The sequence below is a fragment of the Salmo salar genome, chromosome 12 (genome assembly GCF_965601325.2).
Source record: "Salmo salar chromosome 12, fSalSal1, whole genome shotgun sequence".
Lineage (NCBI taxonomy): Eukaryota > Metazoa > Chordata > Actinopteri > Salmoniformes > Salmonidae > Salmo > Salmo salar.
The window spans coordinates 71,046,209-71,069,500 of NC_138302.1; the positions used below are offsets into that span (position 1 = coordinate 71,046,209).

General features: G+C 44.0%; 1 protein-coding gene across 5 annotated transcripts in view; it reads right to left on the reverse strand.

Annotated features, from left to right (window-relative positions):
• LOC106565622 (transcription factor SOX-13) overlaps nucleotides 1-23,292 on the reverse strand; it is a 48,248-nt gene that overhangs the window by 19,330 nt on the left and 5,626 nt on the right. For 3 of the 5 annotated variants that reach the window (XM_082959279.1, XM_082959278.1, XM_082959280.1), the window contains one exon: nucleotides 123-342. In XM_082959279.1, the coding sequence (XP_082815405.1) occupies nucleotides 123-341 (219 nt within the window). In that variant the 5' untranslated portion in view covers nucleotide 342. Of the gene's footprint in view, nucleotides 1-122; nucleotides 343-12,240; nucleotides 12,487-23,292 lie in introns of those variants that run through there. The other 2 variants (XM_082959277.1, XM_014132932.3) reach the window with 2 other exon arrangements.

Genomic DNA, 23,292 nt, shown 5'->3' on the forward strand with positions numbered 1-23,292 from the left:
GTAGCTAGCTTGTCTGTGATAAACAGTACAACCAGATCTGCACAAGTGCCTATAGGCAAGGACTAGTGGGACTAGGAAGCAGACCTGGATAAACTTTTAAAAAGATGGAATAAGTTTATTACTGAGGGTGAGCGGGAGAGGGGAGGAGTCAGCTGTCTAGACTCCGGTCGTTCCATTGGCTGATGTCCTGACCAATCACAAGCAGGAGAGGAGAGCTGCTCTGCCCTGGTGTGGGCTCCTCCCCCTTCTCCTCCAGACTCCTCCAACTTCACACTGACGCCCACCATGCTGACATCACCGTTGGCATGGAGATGCAGCGCTGGGGGACTGGGCTCCACCATTCTGGGAGGAAAATGGGGGGGGGGGAAAGAAAAATAGTGGTGTGAGGGGGTGGGGGGGTGGGGGGCATAAGAACCATACAGGTGAATAAATAGGCTTGTTCACATGGACTATTACCCTTCAGGAGAGGGGGAATGGGTCCTCAGATCCTCAAAAGGTTCTACAGCAACACCATTGAGAGCATCCTGACTGGTTGCATCACTGCCTGGTATGGTAACTGTTCGGCCTCCGACCGCAAGGCCCTACAGAGGGTAGTGCGAACGGCCCAGTACATCACTGGGGCCAAGCTTCCTGCCATCCAGGACCTCTATACCAGGCGGTGTCAGAGGAAGGCCCTAAAAATGGTCAAACACTCCAGCTACCCTAACTCGGACTGTTCTCTCTGCTACCACACCGTAAGCGGTACCGGAGCACCAAGTCTAGGTCCAAAAGGATCTTAACAGCTTCTACCCCCAAGCCATAAGACTCTGTAAATGCCTACGCAGACCATTTGCATTGTCGTCGTCCCCCACCCACACACCCCTCTTTTATGCTGCTGCTACTACTACTCCTCCTCTGTTTATTATCTATGCATAGTCACTTAAACTCGACCTACATGTACATATTACCTCAATTACCTCGACTAACCTGTGCCCCGCACATTGACTCTGTACCCCTTGTATATAGCCTCACTACTGTTTTTTTAATGCTGCTCTTTAATTACTTGTTATTTTTACTTACAAGTCCTTAACCAACCGTGCAGTTGTAAGTAAGCATTTCACTGTAAGGACTACACCTGTTTTTTTAGGCCCATGTGGCAAAAAAACATTGATTTGACATAGGGGGAAAGCAATGCAAATGCTGTCCTTCCCTCGTGCCTCTAGCCTTACCAGAGTGACCACACAACAGCACGGTTTTTTGACAGGGGATGCAGGAGAACATTTTTGGCCTGATATACATATGTTTCAGCTTATAATTTCCGACATTTTGGTAGGCTGTGTTAATCAATTTATAATTAGATAAACGTAGCTTCTCTTTTGTCATTATGTTGCCCGAGAAGACTAACGTTGTATTAACGCTTGCTCAACAGAATAATGTAATAGATCGATTGAATCCTTCGTTCTACCTAGTTGACATTGGTAAAGTTCTCTCGGTCATCTTTCGCGGAGCAAAGACGTTTAGGGACTTGGGAGAAAATTAAGACTTTACGTGCAAAATGTCCAAATTATATCAATTTGACCGGTTGTAAGGAAAAAGCAAACTTTAAATGACCCAACATGTTTCTGATAAGATTTCAGTTCGGATGCATATTTAATGTAGTTGAAATACTAAATCACCTTTTATGACGCATTTATGATTAAGACAGCACCTCTACAGATGCAGAAAGCAATAAATCATATTCTCCACTCCTGTTCCCAAGTCCAAATATTGTCTACATTTGGAGTACCATTTTACTGAAAGAAATGCTTAATTCTGCAGGAGTTATTATTAAGGCTATATTATTACTAGATAACGTTGGTTATGTATTTATTACCGATTCAGATGGGAGCAACACGTCAGATTCAGACAATTCTCTAAAAACACATGGACGTCGGGTTCGCACAGGACTAGTATTAAAATCAGAGGACTTTGGAGTTTGCCAAAAAGCAGTAGGTTATTCTGGTTAGTCAACCTCCAGATTTCCGTTTCCATTTAACCATCTAAACAGTAGGCTACAATTCCCTTGACATACCATGAGGCCTCACAATCATTACACATAACAAAGCAGGCACTGCTATCATCCTCTTTCACCAAATATTTCCCAAACATTACTTTTCTGGTCATCCATTCTCTCTAGCAGCTTTTTTTCCCCCCACAATATTTAATGACCCTAAACCCGTCTGCCCCGCAGATATAACCACAGGGTGGACGGGTTATGAGTCAACCCGCGCATCACACACACACACACACACACACGACCACCTTTCTCTGTAATGTGACCATAAGCTTTCCAGGTGTGACTATCTCTGGGTCTCTGAGCTTTGGGTGTGTGTGCGTGTATAGAAACCCCTGCTTTGCGTAGGGAACAAAGGACATACTGTGAATATCTCACACACATCAACTGTACCTTGAAAACCTAACTTCTAGTCTGGGAGACATTGTAGGTCTCAGGGAAAGTTAATCATCATGACAAGGCGAAAACTCTGCATATCAAACACACACGAACAGAAAGAGACCGAGAAATGGAGAGAGAAAGACAGAAAGAGAGATGGAGTGGAAGACAGGTTAAGAGAGAGAGAGAGGCTGAACCTTAATGAACTCAGACTTTAGCTGTGTTTTTTTCCCCACCTCCGCTGCAGGAGGAAAGAAAAGCACGCCAGACAGGAGAACAAAACAAACAGAACACACAGGGTGAAAAGTGCACATATATATAAATAAAGGGAGAGAAAAAAGCCATTGTTAGACGGAGGGAACAAAGGAAGCCGGGACAATGGGCAAAAGACGAACAAAAGCCGCAGGCCGCAGGAAACAGTGCAGATAACAATGCCAGCGGAATGTGCCGACTGACTCGGGGAACCGGGGGAAAATGCGGAGCGCCACCATTCTGCCGAGCGCATAGTGATTAGAGTTCCTCCCCCGTTCCCCCTTTCATATTCTGTCTCTAACAAAGCCACCTGCCTTCCAGAGGCCAAGGCTCTAAACCTGTGTGTGAGTGCTATAGTGAGTGAGTGAGATATGAACCAATCCATTCACCAGAACCTTTAAAATAATATGGGGGGGGGGGGGTTCTCAAGATTACCAGTCCCAGGGTGTGTATATGAGGGGGTGGAGATGAGCTGTGTCTTCCGTATTTAACACAAACCCTCTGAATCAGGGAAGTGCCTTAATCGACATCATGGGAGCAGTTGCTGTTGGGGGTTACTGGGCAGAATGACAGATTTTTCCACCTTGCTGACTCTGATATTCGAACCAGCGACCTTTCGGTTACTGGCCAAAACACTCTTAACCGCTACGCTATAGAGGATGGGCAAACATGCAACAACCTTCAGAATCCACTCAAATCCCTTTCCTCTACACACCTCAAGCTTTTGTTCTTCACCTCAAACACGGTTCATTTTACTGTTCCTGTTTAAGGAGTGATGAGGTTTCCCTGTGGGGGTGTTGGTGGTATTCAGCATCCTGCTGTGGAGCACAGGAAGTTATTCCTGGTCTTCTTAACAGCATTCCCATCAGCGTTCCAAAGTGGTTGGCTTATAGAGCTGACACGTGGCTTTAGACTGTGTGTGTGTGTGTGCACGAGACAGAGTCTCACCACTCTGCCTGTGTGTCCAACACAAAGGCATGCCCAGAATCTGAGTCACAGACCTGCTGACAGCCAGGTATGCATTAAGGTGTGTGTGTGTGTGTGTGTGTGTGTTTGAGGTTGGGGTCCGACACATCTAATCTTAGAGTTAAACAATGCCGTAGCGTCACAGCTCAGACAATGCTTGGGCTCGCCTCACCTCAGCCCTCCACAGCTTATCAGTGCTCTCCACACAAATCTAGTTAAATGTACACCTTCCATGTTTTAACAAACTGCATCCATGCAGAACTTGTGTGCATGTGGATTTGTGAATTGTAAAGTGTGATTTGAATAAGTTGAATATCAACACTTACACAGTTTAGCAGATGTTATAGCGGGTGCAGCAAAATGCGTATGTGACTAGCTCTTAACAATGAAGTAAACATGTCAAAACAAGTACACAAATAATAATAATCCAATATAAAAAAAGAACTCAGGAATGTCAGGAAGAATAGTTAACCACCCAAATAACACTATCAGTTATCCAAATGCAATCTATGCATATATACACCAAAAAATATATACTAAGAATGATATGTACAGCAGTGATACTCTCACTTAGAGATGGCTGTTCAACAGCCTCGAGATTAAAGCTGTTTTTCCAGTCTTTTGGTCCCAGCTTTAACGCGCCTGTACTGTATCTTTCTGCTAGATCGTCACAGAGTGAACAGACCGTGACTCAGGTGGCAGAGGTCCTTGATGATCCGTTGGTCTTCCTTTGACACCGAGTGCTGGAAGTGTCCTGGAGGGAAAGCAGCATGCTCCCGGTGACCGCACCACCCACTGGAGAGCCATTCAGTTTAGGGTGGTGCAGTTGCCGTACCAGGCGGTGATGCAGCCAGACAGAATGCTCTCAATGGTGCATCTATAGAAGTTTGTCAGGGTCTTAGTGGCCAAGCAGAATTTGTTCAGCTGCCTGAGGTTGTAGAGGCGCTGTTGCGCCGCCTTGCCAACGGTGTCAGTGTGGTGGAAACATTTCAGGTCCTCCCTCCTCGGTCTCCGGTTGTCCACAATCAGTTCCTTCCTTGTTGTTTTTTTACGTTAAGGGAGAGGTTATTTTCCTGGCACCACTCCTCCAGTGCTCTAACCTCCTCCCTGTAAGCAGTCGTCAGCAAACTTGATGATTGAGTTGGAGTTGTGCGTAGCCATGCAGTCATGGGAGTACAGGAAATGCAAACAGAGAGTACTGGAGGGGGCTGAGCACACATCCCTGGGGGGCCTCACATGTTGAGGATCAGCGTGGCAGAGGTGTGGTTTCCTACCCATACACCCACATGGGGTCAGCCCGTGAGGAAGCCAAAGACCCAGTTGAACAGGGTGCGGTTCAGACCCAGGGCCCTGAGCTTAGTGACAAGCTTGCTGGGCACTATGGTGCTGAAAGCAGAGCTGTAGTCGACGAACAGCATTCTCACATAGGTATTCCTGTTGTCCTGGTGGGATAGGACGATGTGCAGTGCAACAGCGATTGCAAATTGTAGTTGGCCTAGGGTGCCGGGCAAGGTGGAGGTGATATGGTCCTTGACCAGCCTCTCAAAGCACTTCATGATGACAGAGGTGTGCCACAGGGTAATAGTCATTTAGTTCAGTTACCTTAGCTTGCTTGGACATCTTGAAGCTAGTAAATATGCAATAGGCTGAGTATGCAATAGGCTGAGTATGCAATAGGATTACAGAGTAGTGTCTGATTGTGGCCTAATAGACTACCTAGGGCTCTGGGCTGGTTTAACATGCTTCTCTTTATGAGACCATGCAGATCAAAACTGTAACACACATTCAAATTATTATTATAGGACACAGCAGTTGAGCTGACCACAGCCCGTCATAAACACAGCATACCTTTAGGAGTGCCTGCCGTACCATAGACCTGACCAGAGATACACTGTATATACAAAAGTATGTGGACACCACTTCAAATTAATGGATTCGGCTATTTCAGCCACACCCATTGCTGACAGGTGTATAAAAATCGAGCACACAGCCATGAAATCTCCATAGACAAACATAGGCCATTCTACTGCCATACCGAAGAGCTCAGTGACTTGCAACGTGGTACCGTAAGGATGCCACCTTACCAACAATTCAGTTCGTCACATTTCTGCCCTGGTAGAGCTGCCCCGGTCAACTGTACGTGGTGTTATTGTAAAGTGGAAATGTCTAGGAGCAACAACGGCTCAGCTGCGAAGTGGTAGGCCACACAAGCTCACAGAACGGGACCACTGAGTGCTGAAGTGCGTCTTTCTTCAGTTGCAACACTCACTACCGAGTTCCAAACTGCCTCTGGAAGCAATGTCAGCACAAAAACTGTTTGTCGGGAGCTTCATGAAATGGCTTCCCATGGCCGAGCAGCCGCACACAAGCCTAAGATCTCCATGCGCAATACCTAGTGTCGGCTGGAGTAGTGTAAAGCTCGTTACCATTGGAGTCTGAAGCAGTGGAAAAGCGTTCTCTGGCTTGATGAATCAGGCTTCACCATCTGGCAGTCCGACGGACGAATATGGGTTTGGCGGATGCCAGGAAAAGGCTACCTGTCCAAATGCATAGTGCCAACTGTAAAGTTTGGTGGAGGAGGAATAATTGTCTGGGGCTGTTTTTCATGGTTAGTTCCAGTGAAGGGAAATCTTAATGCTGCAGCATACAATGACATTCTAGACGAGTCTGTGCTTCCAACATTGTGGAAACAGTTTGGGGAAGGCCCTTTCCTGTTGCAGCATGATATTGCCCCCATGCACAAAGCGAGGTCCATACAGAAATGGTTTGTTGAGATCGGTGAGGAAGAACTTGACTGGCCTGCACAGAGCCCTGACCTCAACCCCATCGAACACCTTTGGGATGAATTGGAACGCCGACTGCGAGCCAGGTCTAATCACCCAACATCAGTGTCCGACCTCACTAATGCTCGTGGCTAAATGGAAGCAAGTCCCTGCAGCAATGTTCCAACATCTAGTGGAAAGCCTTCCCAGAAGAGTGGAGGCTGTTATATCAGCAAAGGGGGACCAACTCCATATTAATGCCCATGATTTTGGAATGAGATGTCTAACGAGCAGGTTCCACATACTTTTGGTCATGTAATGTAGATGTAAACTCAGCAGAAAGAAACGTTCCCTCACCGTCAACTGCATTTATTTTCATCAAACTTAACATGTGTAAATATTTGTATGAACATAACAAGATTCAACAACTGAGACAAACTGAACAAGTTCCACAGACATGTGACTAACAGAAATGGAATAATGTGTCCCTGAACAAAGAGGGGTTCAAAATCAAAAGTCAGTCAGTCAGTATCTGGTGTGGCCACCAGCTGCATTAAGTACTGCAGTGCATCTCCTCCTCATGGACTGCACCAGATTTGCCAGTTCTTGCTGTGAGATGTTACCCCACTCTTCCACCAAGGCACCTGCAAGTTCCCAGACCATTCTGTGAGGAATGGCCCTAGCCCTCACCCTCCGATCCAACAGGTCCCAGACGTGCTCAATGGGATTGAGATCCAGGCTCTTCGCTGGCCACGGTAGAACACTGACATTCCTGTCTTGCAGAAAATCCCGCACAGAACGAGCAGTATGGCTGGTGGCATTGTCATGCTGGAGGGTCATGTCAGGATGAGCCTGCAGGAAGGGTACCACATGAGGGAGGAGGATGTCTTCCCTGTAACGCACAGCATTGAGATTGCCTGCAATGACAACAAGCTCAGTCCGATGATGCTGTGACACACCGCCCCAGACCATGACGGACCCTCCACCTCCAAATCGATCCCTCTTCAGAGTACAGGCCTCGGTGTAACGCTCATTCCTTCGACAATAAACGCGAATCTGACCATCACCCCTGGAGAGACAAAACCACGACTCGTCAAAGAGCACTTTTTGCCAGTCCTGTCTGGTCCAGCGACGGTGGGTTTGTGCCCATAGGCGACGTTGTTGCCGGTGATGTCAGGTGAGGACCTGCCTTACAACAGGCCTACAAGCCCTCAGTCCAGCCTCTCTCAGCCTATTGCTCACAATCTGAGCACTGATGGAGGGATTGTGCGTTCCTGGTGTAACTCGGGCAGTTGTTGTTGCCATCCTGTACCTGTCCCGCAGATGTGATGTTCGGATGTACCGATCCTGTGCAGGTGTTGTTACACGTGGTCTGCCACTGCGAGGACGGTCAGCTGTCCAGCCTGTCTCCCTGTAGTGCTGTCTTAGGCATCTCACAGTACAGACATTGCAATTTATTGCCCTGGCCACATCTGCAGTCCTCATGCCTCCTTGCAGCATGCCTATGGCACGTTCACGCAGATGAGCAGGGACCCTGGGCATCTTTCTTTTGATGTTTTTCAAAGTCAGTAGAAAGGCCTCTTTAGTGTCCTAAGTTTGTGTGACCTTAATTGCCTACCGTCTGTAAGCTGTTAGTGTCTTAACGACCGTTCCACAGGTGCATGTTCATTAATTGTTTATGGTTCATGGAGCAAGCATGGGAAACAATGTTTAAACCCTTTACAATGAAGATCTGTGAAGTTATTTGGATTTTACAAATTATCTTTGAAAGACAGGGTCCTGAAAAGTGCCATTTTTTTGTTGTTGCTGAGATTATAAGCCTCACCACAGTCCTATATGTAAGACTCCTGGTGAATATAACTGCTTGGGACTGTCATGACACCATGCATTTAAAAACTATTTCACTGAAGTGGGACTGGAAAACTGTATTGCACATAAACAGTTTGCAGTGCATCAGCAAAATACATTTCTAAGACTGTTACAGTCTAGTTCAAATGGAATGGAAACTCGGTGACAGGTGAAAGCAAGTTCCAATACATTGCCTTCACCAATCCAGTCAATCAGTGATTACATCTAAGAAAGGAGGAAGGCAGGATAACAGCCGAGATAAGATTAGCACTGAGTCTTTAAGCTCCGACACCTCTGAAATCATACACTTCCCACGACACACTAAACAGCAGACAAAAGCTTCAGTTACCCAACATGTTGTAACATGCAAACCCAACATCTTACCCCGGGGCGTCTGCAATGCCAATGTCATCTGTTGTTCTCTCTCTTTCTCTCAATTCAATTCAAGGGCTTTATTGGCAATGGAAACATATGTTAACATTGCCAAAGCAAGTGAAGTAGATAATAAACAAAAGTGAACAAAAATTAACATTACACTCACAGAAGTTCCAAAAGAATAGACATTTGAAATGTCATATTATGTATATATTCAGTGTTGTAATGATGCACATAGTGAAAGTACAAAAGGGAAAATAAATGCACATCCCTCCCTCCCTGATAGGAGCAGTTTACCCAGCAGCCTTTGTTGTTTTTCAAACCTGGCCTGAAGGGGACTAGCAGAGGTAGAGAGACGGAGTTGAGCCAGGAGTCCGTTCCATTCCAGCACACGGCGGCTGATCAAGTGGCTGAATTATCTTATTAAACAAATAAAAGCTCTGCCATCGTGAACTCAGACTGACAAATTAAAGACAGAAGCTCTGCATGGACTCCTTGAGGCAGAGAGAGAGAGAGAGAGAGAGAAACACAGACAGAACTGACATACGTTTTTCAAAACGTTTGTTTAATGTTGTGTTACGGTTCCATTATAAACCTATGGCTGGATTCAATCAATCCTGCTTTAGGAATGTTTAAATACTCTGGCAAAGTTAACATGTTGACATGCAGTTGTTCACCAGCCGAGAGTGGTTGATTCCCTTAAACCCTGAGGGCTGGTATAGTAGCAGGTGAGGCTGGCGATGGCAACATTAAAGCCTGATCAGTGGCTGGGACAGAACCCTTGTAAAGTAACAGGTGCACTATAGTACAGGTCCAGACGCTTAGTGGGACTCTAGTACCATGGTCCTCCCTGGGTCCTCCCTAGTACCATGGTCCTCCCTGGGGGAAGGAAGTTAGATGCCCTGTAGAACCCCACTGCAGCCATTCCCTCTGCCTAATGTTTATTAATTACACTTTATTAAAAAGTCCTATCTCAGCTGGTATTACTGTTAATATGGTAATAACTACATTCTACGTTGTGGTGGTGGTTTGACTGAATCCCAAACAAACCAAAGAGGAAGGTAATTGTTTAAGTAACTGTCCAGTAAAATTCTGACTTTAAAAGTTCATAGTCTGTTAACTCATACCCAAATCATTTAGTTGAATCCTATACTCGTGGCTAAAGCGTAAATTGGAGAAAAAAACCCTCGAAAAGCCCCACCTCAAACTTGTAACTCAAACACACGGTTTAAAAAAATGCTTGCCATTTCCTGAGGATGATGAGCTGGCCAATCAGCCGTCTACTTGCATGAATATTTTGAATGACCAGTATACAGTACACCCACACCCTTCCAACACAGACAACCTGTTTAACCTGTTAGGGCTAGGGGGCAGTATTGACACGGCTGGATAAAAAACAGACCCGATTTAATCTGGTTACCACTCCTACCCAGTAACTAGAATATGCATATACTTATTACATATGGATAGAAAACACCCTAAATTTTCTAAAACTGTTTGAATGGTGTCTGTGAGTATAACAGAACTCAAATGGCAGGTCAAAACCTGAGAGATTCCTTTACAGGAAGTGGCCTGTCTGACCATTTCTTGAACTTGTTTTCCATCTCTATCATTTACTAAGGATCTCTGCTCTAACGTGACACTTCCCACGTCGTCCATAGGCGCTCAGAGCCCGGGAAAAAACAGAATGTCGTCATTCCAGCCCCAGGCTGAAACACATTATCGCCTTTCTCAAGTGGCCGATCAAGGGACACTGGCTTATGCGCGTGACCCCGACCGCCCCCGCCTTTGGAATTTTTTCCTCTGTTTGCCGAAAAGGAGATTCCCTGTCGGAATATTATCGCTTTTCTACGAGAAAAATGTAGTAAAAATTGATTTTAAACAGCGGTTGACATGCTTCGAAGTACGGTAATGGAATACTTAGAATTTTATTGTCACGAATTGCGCCATGCGCGCGACACTTCTTTACTATTTCGGATAGTGTCTGGAACGCACGAACAAAACGCCGCTATTCGGATATAACGATGGATTATTTTGGACCAAACCAACATTTGTTATTGAAGTAGCAGTCCTGGGTGTGTATTCTGACGAAGACAACAAAAGGTAATCAAACTTTTATAATAGTAAATATGATTATGGTGAGTGCTAAACTTGCCGGGTGTCTAAATAGCGAGCCCGTGATGCCTGGGCTATGTACTTAGAATATTGCAAAATGTGCTTTCACCAAAAAGCTATTTTAAAATCGGACATATCGAGTGCATAGAGGAGGTCTGTATCTATAATTCTTAAAATAATTGTTATGCTTTTTGTGAACGTTTATCGTGAGTAATTTAGTAAAATGTTAGCGAATTCCCCGGAAGTTTGCGGGGGGTATGCTAGTTCTGAACGTCACATGCTAATGTAAAAAGCTGGTTTTTGATATAAATATGAACTTGATTGAACAAAACATGCATGTATTGTATAACATAATGTCCTAGGGTTGTCATCTGATGAAGATCATCAAAGGTTAGTGCTGCATTTAGCTGTCTTCTGGGTTTTGGTGACATTATATGCTGGCTTGAAAAATGGGTGTCTGATTATTTCTGGCTTGGTACTCTGCTGACATAATCTAATGTTTTGCTTTCGTTGTAAAGCCTTTTTGAAATCGGACAGTGTGGTTAGATTAACGAGAGTCTTGTCTTTAAATGGCTGTAAAATAGTCATATGTTTGAGAAATTGAAGTAATAGGATTTTTAAGGTTTTGAAAATCGCGCCACAGGATAGCAGTGGCTGTTACGTAGGTGGGACGAATTCGTCCCGCCTAGCCTAGAGAGGTTAACATACTTAATTACAATATTTTTGGAAGGAAACCATTTAACTCATATTGTAATACACTATATGTCATATTTCATAGAAATCTGGAAACACTGGACAGTTACTTGAATTTAAAATGTTTACCATGAAATGTCTACATTTCTATACCAGCTAAATTATGCAGTACAACAAATCATTAACTTGTGATATCACAAGCAAGTCTTTAATCCTTAAGAGTCTATTGACACACCTTTGCATCAATCTAAGTAACATAATAAAAACATCCCCATCAAAATCCATCAGTTTAAGCTAGAGATATCAGTTGTTTTGCGTGGGCTGCGTCTCAATCCACCGAATCTGCCTATGTCGGCCTTCCACATCTGTGGGAAGGAGTCCGAGCTACAGCAGTGTTTGTCAGACCATGAGACGTCCCGAAAATCGGTCTTCCCATAATAGTTTGTAGGCCAAACTGTTTTTGTGAGAAGGGGAGACTCGCACGAACACGATGGTGTTCTCCGTTTCGCTCTACGACCCCCACCAGTGTCATGGAACTCCTCTGAATGTAACCAGTACAAAACACATGGAAGTATGGAGGTAGTTGTGTGCCCCCAAAAAAGATGGGTTTAAATATGTAAAAAATATATATATCTCCTGAGCTTTCTTATATATCCTAGGTATAGGACAAACACTTCAAAACCTTATCCTTCCCCCCCTTTCAGAGTTAATGACAACTATGGAAAAAGAAGCACTGTCACTCCTCATTCAGGACCCCATCAGAGAGAGAAACCGAGAGGAAGGGGGAGAGAAGGAGAAAGTACAGTAAGGGAGAGGTACCTCTTAGGTGTGGTGAGTGTGGAGGTCCCCAGACCTAGAGGACCCCTCCACAGTAGAGCACTGGTGATGCTGAAACACGTCATGTTCTCTTCAGTCACACACAGGACAGCCTTCTAACACGCTCTCTCTCTCTCCCTCTCTCAGGACAGTACAGCCCAAAGCCACTCTGCAGTCTCAACTCTGTGACATCTCTTTTTCTATGTTCCTTTCAACTCTCTCTCTAGCTCCCTCCCAGTCTCTCTATATCCCTCTAACTATCTCCCTCTGTCCCGCCTCCCTCTCTGTGTGTTCATGTAAACCTCCCGTTATTGTGACAAAGAGCCTCTTTTTGGCATCTTTGAGCCAAACAATCCACTAATTTGCATAATATGTTTTGCACCCGGTGAGCATATCTAGAACATTAATATGTGATAATCAAATACTTGGACCCACAGGTGTGATCCAGGTGTGTGATACCGCGCTGGGATGTCCAGGAGCACCTAACACCGAACAATGTCACCTTTATGCATTAAGTGTGTTTCTTGGCCACCTGCCTGAAACGGGGACACCACAGAAGAAGGAAAGAAAGGAATATCACACATTCAAATATAGCACAGGAGCTGGACTAGAAACATGTCAAAGAAAATAAAGGCATATGTGTTTCCTGCTCCCAAGCATGATTTTAATTGATCTAGTGATCAGTGTGAGTTTTGTGTGATTATGTGACTGTCGAGTCATAGAGATTAGTAAGACGATATGTTTAATATAGTTATATAAAGATCACGCTCGGCAGCAGCAAACAGCAGGCGGACAGACCTTCACTCTGATTTCATTGGTGACACAAAATATTCCCTCTGCTTCTCTTCAGCCCACACAATGCAGCTATGGATTCAACCCTGGTCCTGGGTTCCCTCTGTAGATGCTGGATCTCACTGAAGACCGCCACCAATTAGGATCTGCCTTGTTTTAAAGGCCACCAATTAACTCTGAATCCCTCATTTTAGAGATTTTCTCCCCAAAATATACACAGACAAATGCCATCGAAGAATATTTACCAATAATATTGATAATAGTTTAACGTGGGCTAATTAACTGAGTTGAGATGAAAACCTGGATCCAGTGGGTTCCCAGGACCATGTCCCTCTCTCAGTCCCCCCTGAATCCCAGACAGCCTCACGCCCAGGACCATGTCCCTCTCTCAGTCCCCCCTGAATCCCAGACAGCCTCACGCCCAGACCATGTCCCTCTCGCAGTCCCCCCTGAATCCCAGACAGCCTCACGCCCAGACCATGTGGTTCCCAGGACCATGTCCCTCTCTCAGTCCCCCCTGAATCCCAGACAGCCTCACGCCCAGGACCATGTCCCTCTCTCAGTCACCCCTGAATCCCAGACAGCCTCACGCCCAAACCATGTGTCAGATGCTGAGTATACGAAGCCTTGTAGTGAGAGAACAACGTCAACACACACATTTCTCTGACATGATGAGCCCGACATGCAGCGGCTGCTGTGTGAGTGTCTATTTTTGACATGAGATTTTAGAGGCAAGACGACAGAAACTAAATGCGATACAGGTGTTATGGATGTTTCTCTTAGTATTCTCTCTCCCTCCCCTTCTTTGAATGAGTAGGGCCTGAAGCAGGTTTATTGTGTTGTGTTGCTGACTGTGTCTCATTAGGAACTGAGCTCTCAGGGCCACACACACAAAAGCTTCCCTTCCCTTGCTCTCCTCTCCCTCTCTGTTTTTCTGTTCTTTTGGCCTTTTGATGTCAAGAGTGCCAATCCCAGGGGGCTACACTCTGGCCACAGAAAACACACACACACACACACACACACACACACACACACAGTGTGATGAGAGTTGTAAAAGCATGATAAGGGCAGAGGAGAGGTAGTCGAGGTTGAATCAGTTTCGTGTTTCTCTGTGGTTGATAACCAGATCTCACCACACAAAGACCAGCGTTGAGAGCTCCAGGATACACTGATAATAAACAAACACTCTTTTTCCTCAGCTTTTTCCGTGTGGAGCATAGGGACAGCCCCAAGGAATCCTCCTCTGTCTCACCACACACACACGACTAATTCAAATAACTTAGTATATTACATTTAAGTTTTAGATGTTGAAAAGTTAACACATTCTGTTACCACTGTCACATGTTTACTTTGTTATTTATCTAAACCAATACAGTTTAAGGGTCTCGTCTCTCTCTCTCTCTGTCCCCGTGTCCTCCCTCTCTGCGTTCCGTGTCCTTCCTTCCTCCCTCCCTCCCCGCGTCCTCCCCCGCGTCCCCGCGTCCTCCCTCCCTGCGTTCCCCGCGTCCTCCCTCCCTGCGTTCCCCGCGTCCTCCCTCCCTGCGTTCCCCGCGTCCTCCCTCCCTGCGTTCCCCGCGTCCTCCCTCTCTGCGTTCCCCGCGTCCTCCCTCTCTGCGTTCCCCGCGTCCTCCCTCTCTGCGTTCCCCGCGTCCTCCCTCTCTGCGTTCCCCGCGTCCTCCCTCTCTGAGGAGGCTTTCTAAATAAGACATAAATAGGCTGATGACACAACTGCACTTTTCACAAAAAGAGAGAAAGGAGAGAAAAGAGAAAAGAAGAGAAAGGAACTCTGGCTCTGGTGCAGCGGCTCCTTTCTTCTGCTTTTCAGAAACGCAGGTTAAAAAGCAGCCTTTTCATCCCTCTCTCGCTCTGTCATCTCTCCCCGACTTAGGAACAGGCAATGTATTGTGGTGGATAGCGGAAGGGTACTGTGGTATTTATCAGAAAAGAGAGGAGGAGGGAGGAGGACAAAACATACTTCCCAATAAAGAGAAAGAACAAGAGAAGGGGAAGAAAGGATGTGTATGAAGGGCCCCTTTTGCAGAAAGCCCCCTCTCGCCCCCTCCTCCCTCAAAAGGGGCAGGCACACACAATGGGCTGTTTCCTTCAGCCCCGACACACTTTATATCCTAGCCCCATTCAGGACGACTACTTTAGGGCACCCATGTGTGCACAGAGCATATGTGGCTGAGAGAGAGGAGGGGGGTGTGTGTGTGTGTGTGTGTGTGTGTGTGTCCGTATAGATCCCTGTTTGCTGAGGGCCTTATAGACTGACAGGCCATGGCTCTAAGGCGTTGCCATGGAGATGTCTTTGTGCAGTAAGTTGCACAACAGGTGATTCTAAAGAAGGCTAGCTGAGCTGGTCTCAGTATTGAGAACTGCGGGAGGTGTGTGTGCGAGTGAGAGAGAGTGTGAGTGTGTGAGTGAGTGAGCGAGCGAGCGAGCAAGGGAGAGAGAGAGATTATACGAGGTGTTAGCCGTTTTAGGATCCAGCTTGGCCCAGAGTTCTTAACTAGCTCCTTTATACACAGATCATGTCTAAAATGGCTTGGGCTTACCGGGCCACACTGCTTTACACACCAACATGCATCTAACCTCACCGATCAGAGAGTGTGTGTGCATACGCATCAGATTATCATATCTAAAACCCCCCATATCACATTTAGTATTGCGAAATCTACTATAAAGAGAGAAAGAGCGAGATAAAAAAAAACAACTGGTTCTTCTCCTTGGACTGGATAAACTTGGCTGAGCCGAAGCCATTCTCCATACGCGTATACATGTCAGAAAGATACCGACATAAATGAAATTAAACAAACATCAAAGCCTCTGCAGTCAGAGAGCAACTTAAGTAACAAGACAACGTCATAGGCTATGGATTGACAGCAAGGAACCCAATTAACCAATCAATCATCCAATTCTTTAAAGGGGTGTGCACAGATAAAGATGGTTTAAGAATCAACTCTCTTATGGGCTAAAAGTCTGTTTTCAACACATGATGAGATACGTGTTCTTTTTTGCTTTGTCCAAGACGGAATGAAGGGTAATTCCTTTTGATAAAGAGGGCGGCAGATAGCCTAGTGGTTAGAGCATTGGACTAGTAACCGAAAGGTTGCAAGATCGAATCCCCGAGCTGACAAGATAAAAATCTGTCGTTCTGCCCCTGAACAAGGCAGTCAACCCACTGTTCCTAGGCCGTCATTGTAAATAAGAATTTGTTCTTAACTGACTTGCCTAGTTAAATAAAGATTTATGATCGTGTTTTTATTTAGGGTCTAATCTATAGCCTAAAATAGCCTGTTTTCTGGATTTATAATATACTCTTCTGCACTGCTTATCAGTTGAACAAACTTTGACTGTTTGTAATTGGTGAAATGGTCTTGGACAGATTTACAGTAACAATACATTATTCTTTTTCAGATGTGTTTCCTGGCATTTTACATGCTGTCCAAATCCATATTTAAATAGAGGTGCGATAGCTAAGATGGATAAAGATGGGTTATGAATCACTTGTAGCTTACCAGCTACATTTACACTCTAAGAGATCCTCTACAGTGTGACATTTGTCTGTTAATGTAGAACAGGGGTAGGCAATGCTGTTCCTGGAATACCGGGTACTGCAACATTCTCCAACTAGGCACCACATCAGACCAACTGAGCTAATTTATCAGTTCAGTTATTGACAACAACAAAAAAATTCAACATACCTGGTCTTCTAGGTTGATTAAATCAAAAACATGAAGTGTCTGCGGCACTCCAGGACCAGGGTTGCCTACCCCTGATATAGAGGTATATTTAACTGACAGAACAATGAATGGCGGCGTATGCTTACCCAATGTTAACTTGTATGTCTCTCCCTAACCTCATTGAAACTATAACTAACTTGAATCTTAACCCTCGTCCTTATTTAGAGTTCGCCTAACTTAAGTTTTTGTTTTACCAGTTGAATACACCAGGGGCAGACTGGCCAGCTGGCATTTCGGGCAAATGCCAGATGGTTTGGTCCATTTTTATCCCAGTGGGCCTGTCTAAATAGTTATTTTTTGCGCAAATTATCATTATCTCGCTAGTAACAGAGGCCTTAAAGGGCATGAAGCAGCCATTCCTCAATGCCAGAAAAACATATAATAGTAACTTAGAGAACCCCAAGAAAACAATCCCAAATTAAATACATTTTTATAATACTGTAATATTTCTCTAAAAAACGTTGGGTTTGAGGTTCTCCCCAAATCAGCTCTAACAATCCCACAATGCCCTGTGGTCAGCATCACACAGTGAGGAAATAAAAATCCATGCTCACCCTTCACATCAAGTGCTTCATATAAAAATGACAAAAAAGGGTGGGTAAGTAGGGTGTAGCAACACTTACTATGCAAATGTAAGTATGTTATGCCTCTATGGCTACACACATGAAACACTTAGTAAATAGTGGGATACATTTGTGAGAATGAGTTGGGCATCTACCAACAACATGGCATATAAAGTATCAAACAGCTAGCAGCACCAAAAGAGAGAACATTATCAGGGCTTCACCGGGGAAGTGAAAGAGCTCCCTCTACTACCTCTATGCTAACTTTATCTAGCTATAGAGCTACGGCATTTAGCTCACGTCTAAATAACGCTAAAGTAACCAAATTAACTTGTCTGCCAGCTGTTAGTAGCTAACTGCTGGTGCTGTCATACAATAATAGATAGGCTTGTACTATGGGAAAAGAGTAGTTTTGGGTGAGATGGAGGTTAATGTTTCTGTATAGAGCCCTGTGGTTGGGGCCAAAACTGTATGTGTCTGGGGATGGCGGGCTAAACCGAAATGCAACGCGTCTGCATTGTTTTCGATCGGGGATCCGATGGCACTTCGGCGAAAAGGAGCTAGGTTCTCTTTAAAAAAAAGTGTGGATTGTGGATTTTGCTCAAAGTTTATTTCTGTAGCTTGCCGCACGAGTTGTGTTTTTGGCTGTCTGCACTTGGGCTCTCAGTGTGTGCCGATGACCTGTTGATGGTGTCTGTGGTGATTCTTTTGGAGAAGACATGCTTTCTTTGGAGGGATGGATTGTGGATTTTGTTCAGTGGGAATTCTTTTTTTTTATAATCTTAGGATCAACTTTGTCACAGCTGCTTCTTGTTGAAGAGGCATCTGCTAACATTAGCTTTCTATAGCTAGCTATCATCTTCCTCCGTTTCTGAATGAATTTGTGGCTATTTCTTTCTAACAGGCAAAATAAAGTGAGCTAGATTTTGTTTGTGTACTGACATATGGATACCATAACTAAGTTTGTCACTGGTATGGGCTACAAAATATCCTAAAGCTAGCCAGCTAGACAGTGATAGCCACAAGCTAAAACCAGGGAGAAGCTGTTGGCTTGATACTGTTCACTCAAATATGTTTTTCCACATGTAATTGAGGAAATTACATTATTATTCAATAAAAAAAATGAAATTGTGTCAATATGTTCTGAATATTGCAGAAAAATCCTCAGATGTTTTCCATACTAAAAACGTGAAGTACAACTTGGTGTGCACTAGCTTACCATGTACAGTAGGCTAACCATGAGTCATCAAAATTACGATCTTGCAATCTGCCGTTTCCGGTAGTCTTTTTGTACAATTGTAAACAAACATTTTTTCAAGTTAGTTATTATAAACTGGGTGGTTAGAGCCCTGAATGCTGATTGGATGAAAACGTGGTGTATCAGACCATATACCACAGGTATGACCAACATTTTATTTCTACTAATCTAATTACGCTGGTAACCAGTTTATAATAGCAATAAGGGCAGCAGGTAGCCTAGAGATTAGAGCGTTGGACTTGGACCGAAAGGTTGCAAGATCGAATCCACGAGCTGACAAGGTAAAAATCTGTCGTTCTGCCCCTGAACAAGGCAATATTTAAGCATTAAGGCATGAGGGGGTGTGGTGTATATGGCCAATATTTCAGGGCCAAGGGCTGTTCTGAGGCCCGACGCAATGCCGTGTTGGCCATATACATCTAACCCCAGAGGAGCCTTACTGCTATTATTTTACCTTTTTTACCACTGTTCCTAGGCCGTCATTGAAAATAAGAATTTGTTCTTAACTGACTTGCCTGGTTAAATAAAAGGTCAAATAAAAAATAATAGCAGTAAGGCTCCTCTGGGGTTAGATGTATATGGCCAACACGGCATTGCGTCGGGCCTCAGAACAGCCCTTAGCCCTGAAATATTGGCCATATACACCACACCCCCTCATGCCTTAATGCTTAAATATACAGCACCAACTACATAAATATCTGATACGGTGCATTATCTGCTGGGCCAGTGTGGGGGCCTCAAAGAAGAAAAAAAAAAAGAAAAAAAAACTGGTCCGGTGTATTAAAAATGCCAGGGATGATTTCTGGTCCCATTCCGCCCCTGGAATACACCTATATAATAATGTGTAACACTTACAAAAACAACCATAATATTTCAAAATAAAATACATGACGGCACTTAACCCAAAATGTGCTTACTTTAATTGAATAATTAAATAGAGGATTTGAGAGAATGAATCCTACTGAATTGACCGTAATATGGTTGTTTTCCCCACAGTTAAGGTTATTTATTTAAGCACTGTTACGTTCACATTTAGTGCTGGACAATGGCTCAGATTGTCAGTGAAGGTCTAAGTTAATAAACAAACGAAAAACATAACAAAAAAAGACAAACACACAGTTCTTTATTCGTTTTCACTGATTCCAAAAGAGATGCAAATCATTCTTCAGACAGCTGTGGAAAAAAATAAAACTGTCTCTGGTCATTTGCAAATTGCCACACACACTGAGGTGTGTGTCCGGAGATGAGGAATTCAACTTAACGGTACAAGCAATCTGTTGTGTATGTTTTTCAAACACCCAGGGGAAAGACATGTAAATGGAGCAGGAAACTAGTGGGTTATAATGCTGTGCTGTTTAGGTGGGTGCTGATCAATAGAGTGTTTGTGAATTCTCCTGATGGGAGATAAACAAATCCACTGGACACTGGGTTGTGACAACCAACAGGTGACATTCACCCCCCTCACACACCTGACAGCCACAACACACATATATTTGTATCTGAGGGGCCACACCAGGACGGCAACCATGCAAATGTTCATGGTTAATAATAACAAAAAAGTGTATCAGAAGCAAATTCCGAATATTTTGGGAGTAGGCCATTTAACTATTACTATAACTACTCCATAAATAACTTCTACAGTACAATACTGTAAAGTTGCTAAATATTAAGATATTGCATATTCTGTCAATAGTTCATGTATTTTTATTTATGTATACATTTAGACTTCATTGAACACGGCCAGTCCCATATTCGTAAATTCACCCTGGCTATCTACTCTGATCTCAGAGCACTCTGGGTTGAGAGTACCAGAGCGCAGAATAATTGAGCAATTAACAGAAGCCCTAAACTCCGTTGTTATAAAAGATGAACAGTAAACATCTGCACAAAAAAAAAACGGAATTAAATTGTTGCCAGTAACACAGTTACAGTCTTGATAACATGAAAACACTAACCAGGTCCGCTAGGGAGAGTAAAATGTTTAGTGAGGTGTTCTCACATTCGTGTCTGGAAGTAGCAAGCTAGCCAACTTTAGCCAGTTAGCTTGGGTGCTCCGAATTTCTAAGAAGGCCCAGAGTGCACTCTGATAGCAGGGGTATTCAACCGGTGGTCCCAAAACCCACAATTTTATTACATTTTACATTTACATTTAAGTCATTTAGCAGACGCTCTTATCCAGAGCGACTTACAAATTGGTGCATTCACCTTATGATATCCAGTGGAACAACCACTTTACAATAGTGCATCTAAATCTTTTAAGGGGGGGGGGGGGGGGGGGTTAGAAGGATTACTTTATCCTATCCTAGGTATTCCATAAAGAGGTGGGGTTTCAGGTGTCTCCGGAAGGTGGTGATTGACTCCGCTGTCCTGGCGTCGTGAGGGAGCTTGTTCCACCATTGGGGTGCCAGAGCAGTGAACAGTTTTGACTGGGCTGAGCGGGAACTGTGCTTCCTCAGAGATAGGGGGGCCAGCAGGCCAGAGGTGGATGAACGCAGTGCCCTTGTTTGGGTGTAGGGCCTGATCAGAGCCTGAAGGTACGGAGGTGCCGTTCCCTTCACAGCTTCGTAGGCAATCACCATGGTCTTGTAGCGGATGCGAGCTTCGACTGGAAGCCAGTGGAGAGAGCGGAGGAGCGGGGTGACGTGAGAGAACTTGGGAAGGTTGTTATATATATATATATATATATATTTTTTTTTTTTAAGTATCATAAGCAACAGAATAAAGACATTTTGAATGACATTCCTATATAAAAATAGAATTTCTTCATAATGATGTCAACTTTATCTCTCATCTCCTCATATTGATCAAATTACACTCACTGGAGCCAATTACACTCACTGGAGTATCTGACATAGGCTTTGAAATAGCATCCACAAACAGGCTACCAGTGCAGAAAGTGCCGCTAGCTGCTGGTAAGCTTTCTTGACTTGGACATTAATTTTTGCCAACACATGGCCCACTAACCAGCTGCTGTTAGGTTAACTCAATACATGGCCCACTAACCAGCTGCTGTTAGCAAAACATGTGTTGAGTTAACCTATTAGCTAGAAAGGTATATTAGAGTTGAAAATTATTCTTCCAGGAAGGTCAAAATAATTTAAACTAATCTATGAAATCTAGTCATTTTAAAAATGTTGATTACTTCTCCTTGTCATGATTATTCACCTAATGATAAGACAAGACGTGAAAAATATTTTTTTGCTGACGTATGATGGTGGCCCCTGGGGTCACCAGTTAGCCTGGGAGGGGGTCCCAGGGCAAGGAATGGTTAAAGTGCTCTACTTATGAACAGGGAGTATCACAATCAAGAGTTAGCATCACAATCATCCATACAAATACTATACAGTGACATTCCATTAACCACAGAACAACATAAAGAGACGGAAGGATTTGTATTGTGTGAAACGTAATGCGTCTCCCCATCTGTGTCTTGGAAAACGCATTGGTGAGAGCAGTCTAATATTGTTACCTACAGTCACACCAGTTAACAACTTATGGTGATGGGAAATATTACATTTTCTTATATGTGGCTGGATTTTACAGGAAGACTGTCTAAATTATATTGCTTATGGTTGTCTAAACATAAATTGACTATTCAACTGTTAAATAGTATGTTTGGCCATTCCATATCATTTGTTTTTTTCCTTATAGACTTGTGAGACAAGAGTCAGTCATACCGGTAATTCATTCGGCAATGTAAGTAAAATTCCACTGTGATGTTGCATCGCTCACGTTACACAAACAATGAAATGGGCGAAACAAAACATTTTAACCAACAAAAGATCCTCCTGAAATCTATTTAGATAGAGGCATGGCGAAACACGCCTTGGTCCTGTAGCAGCTTGCTTTTGAAGCAGCGCCCCACCTAGTGCCCTCTGCACTAACACACACCTGCAGCAGGTACAGGATCACACACACACACACACACACACACACACACGTATTCTGAGAGGGATTAAAAGCTGTTTAGCTGTGGCATGAGAAAGTCAAAGCAGCCTTCACAGCAGCTTCCGTTCTTTCTTGTTCAGACTGATTTATTACCGTTAGTGAATAGCTCCCTATAGTACAACACGTCACTGGCTTTAACAACTCCAGACCCCTGAATGTACACCCACGGTTCACACCAAGGTAAAAACGCACAATACAACACCAGGTGTGGTTGACATTATCCCAGAAATGACCAGAGTTAGGAGATAGAGGAAAAGATGTGTGAAGCATCCTTCAATAACACTACATTCAGACACCTGTAGAAAATACATCATAGACTGTAAGATGTTAAAGACAAGGGTTCGCCATCTGGGGGAATATTTAGAAGAAAAAAATATATATATAAATGCTGACAAAACCTGAGGGGGGGTTTAAAGATAAAATGTATTCACCCACAGGCCAAGTTCTGAGCAATGTTTTGCCCAAAGTGATTTTACATTTTGGGAATCTGTTCCAAAGTATTCCCACACATAATAGAGATACATGTGATCATATACAAATGTAAACAGAGTTTGAAATAGTTTTAGTCAAATATTATACAGTGTCTGTTTGGGCTTCTTGCTGTCAATTTGCAGTCCACAAATATTATTATGTTCCGGGCCCCGGACCATCCCCTGAAGAAAGAACTTGGCCAGCGGCTGAATATAGCTGACGAGTCCTGTTACAGACTTGTGACATTATGCTGTATTAATACCTGGCACAAAAATCGAAC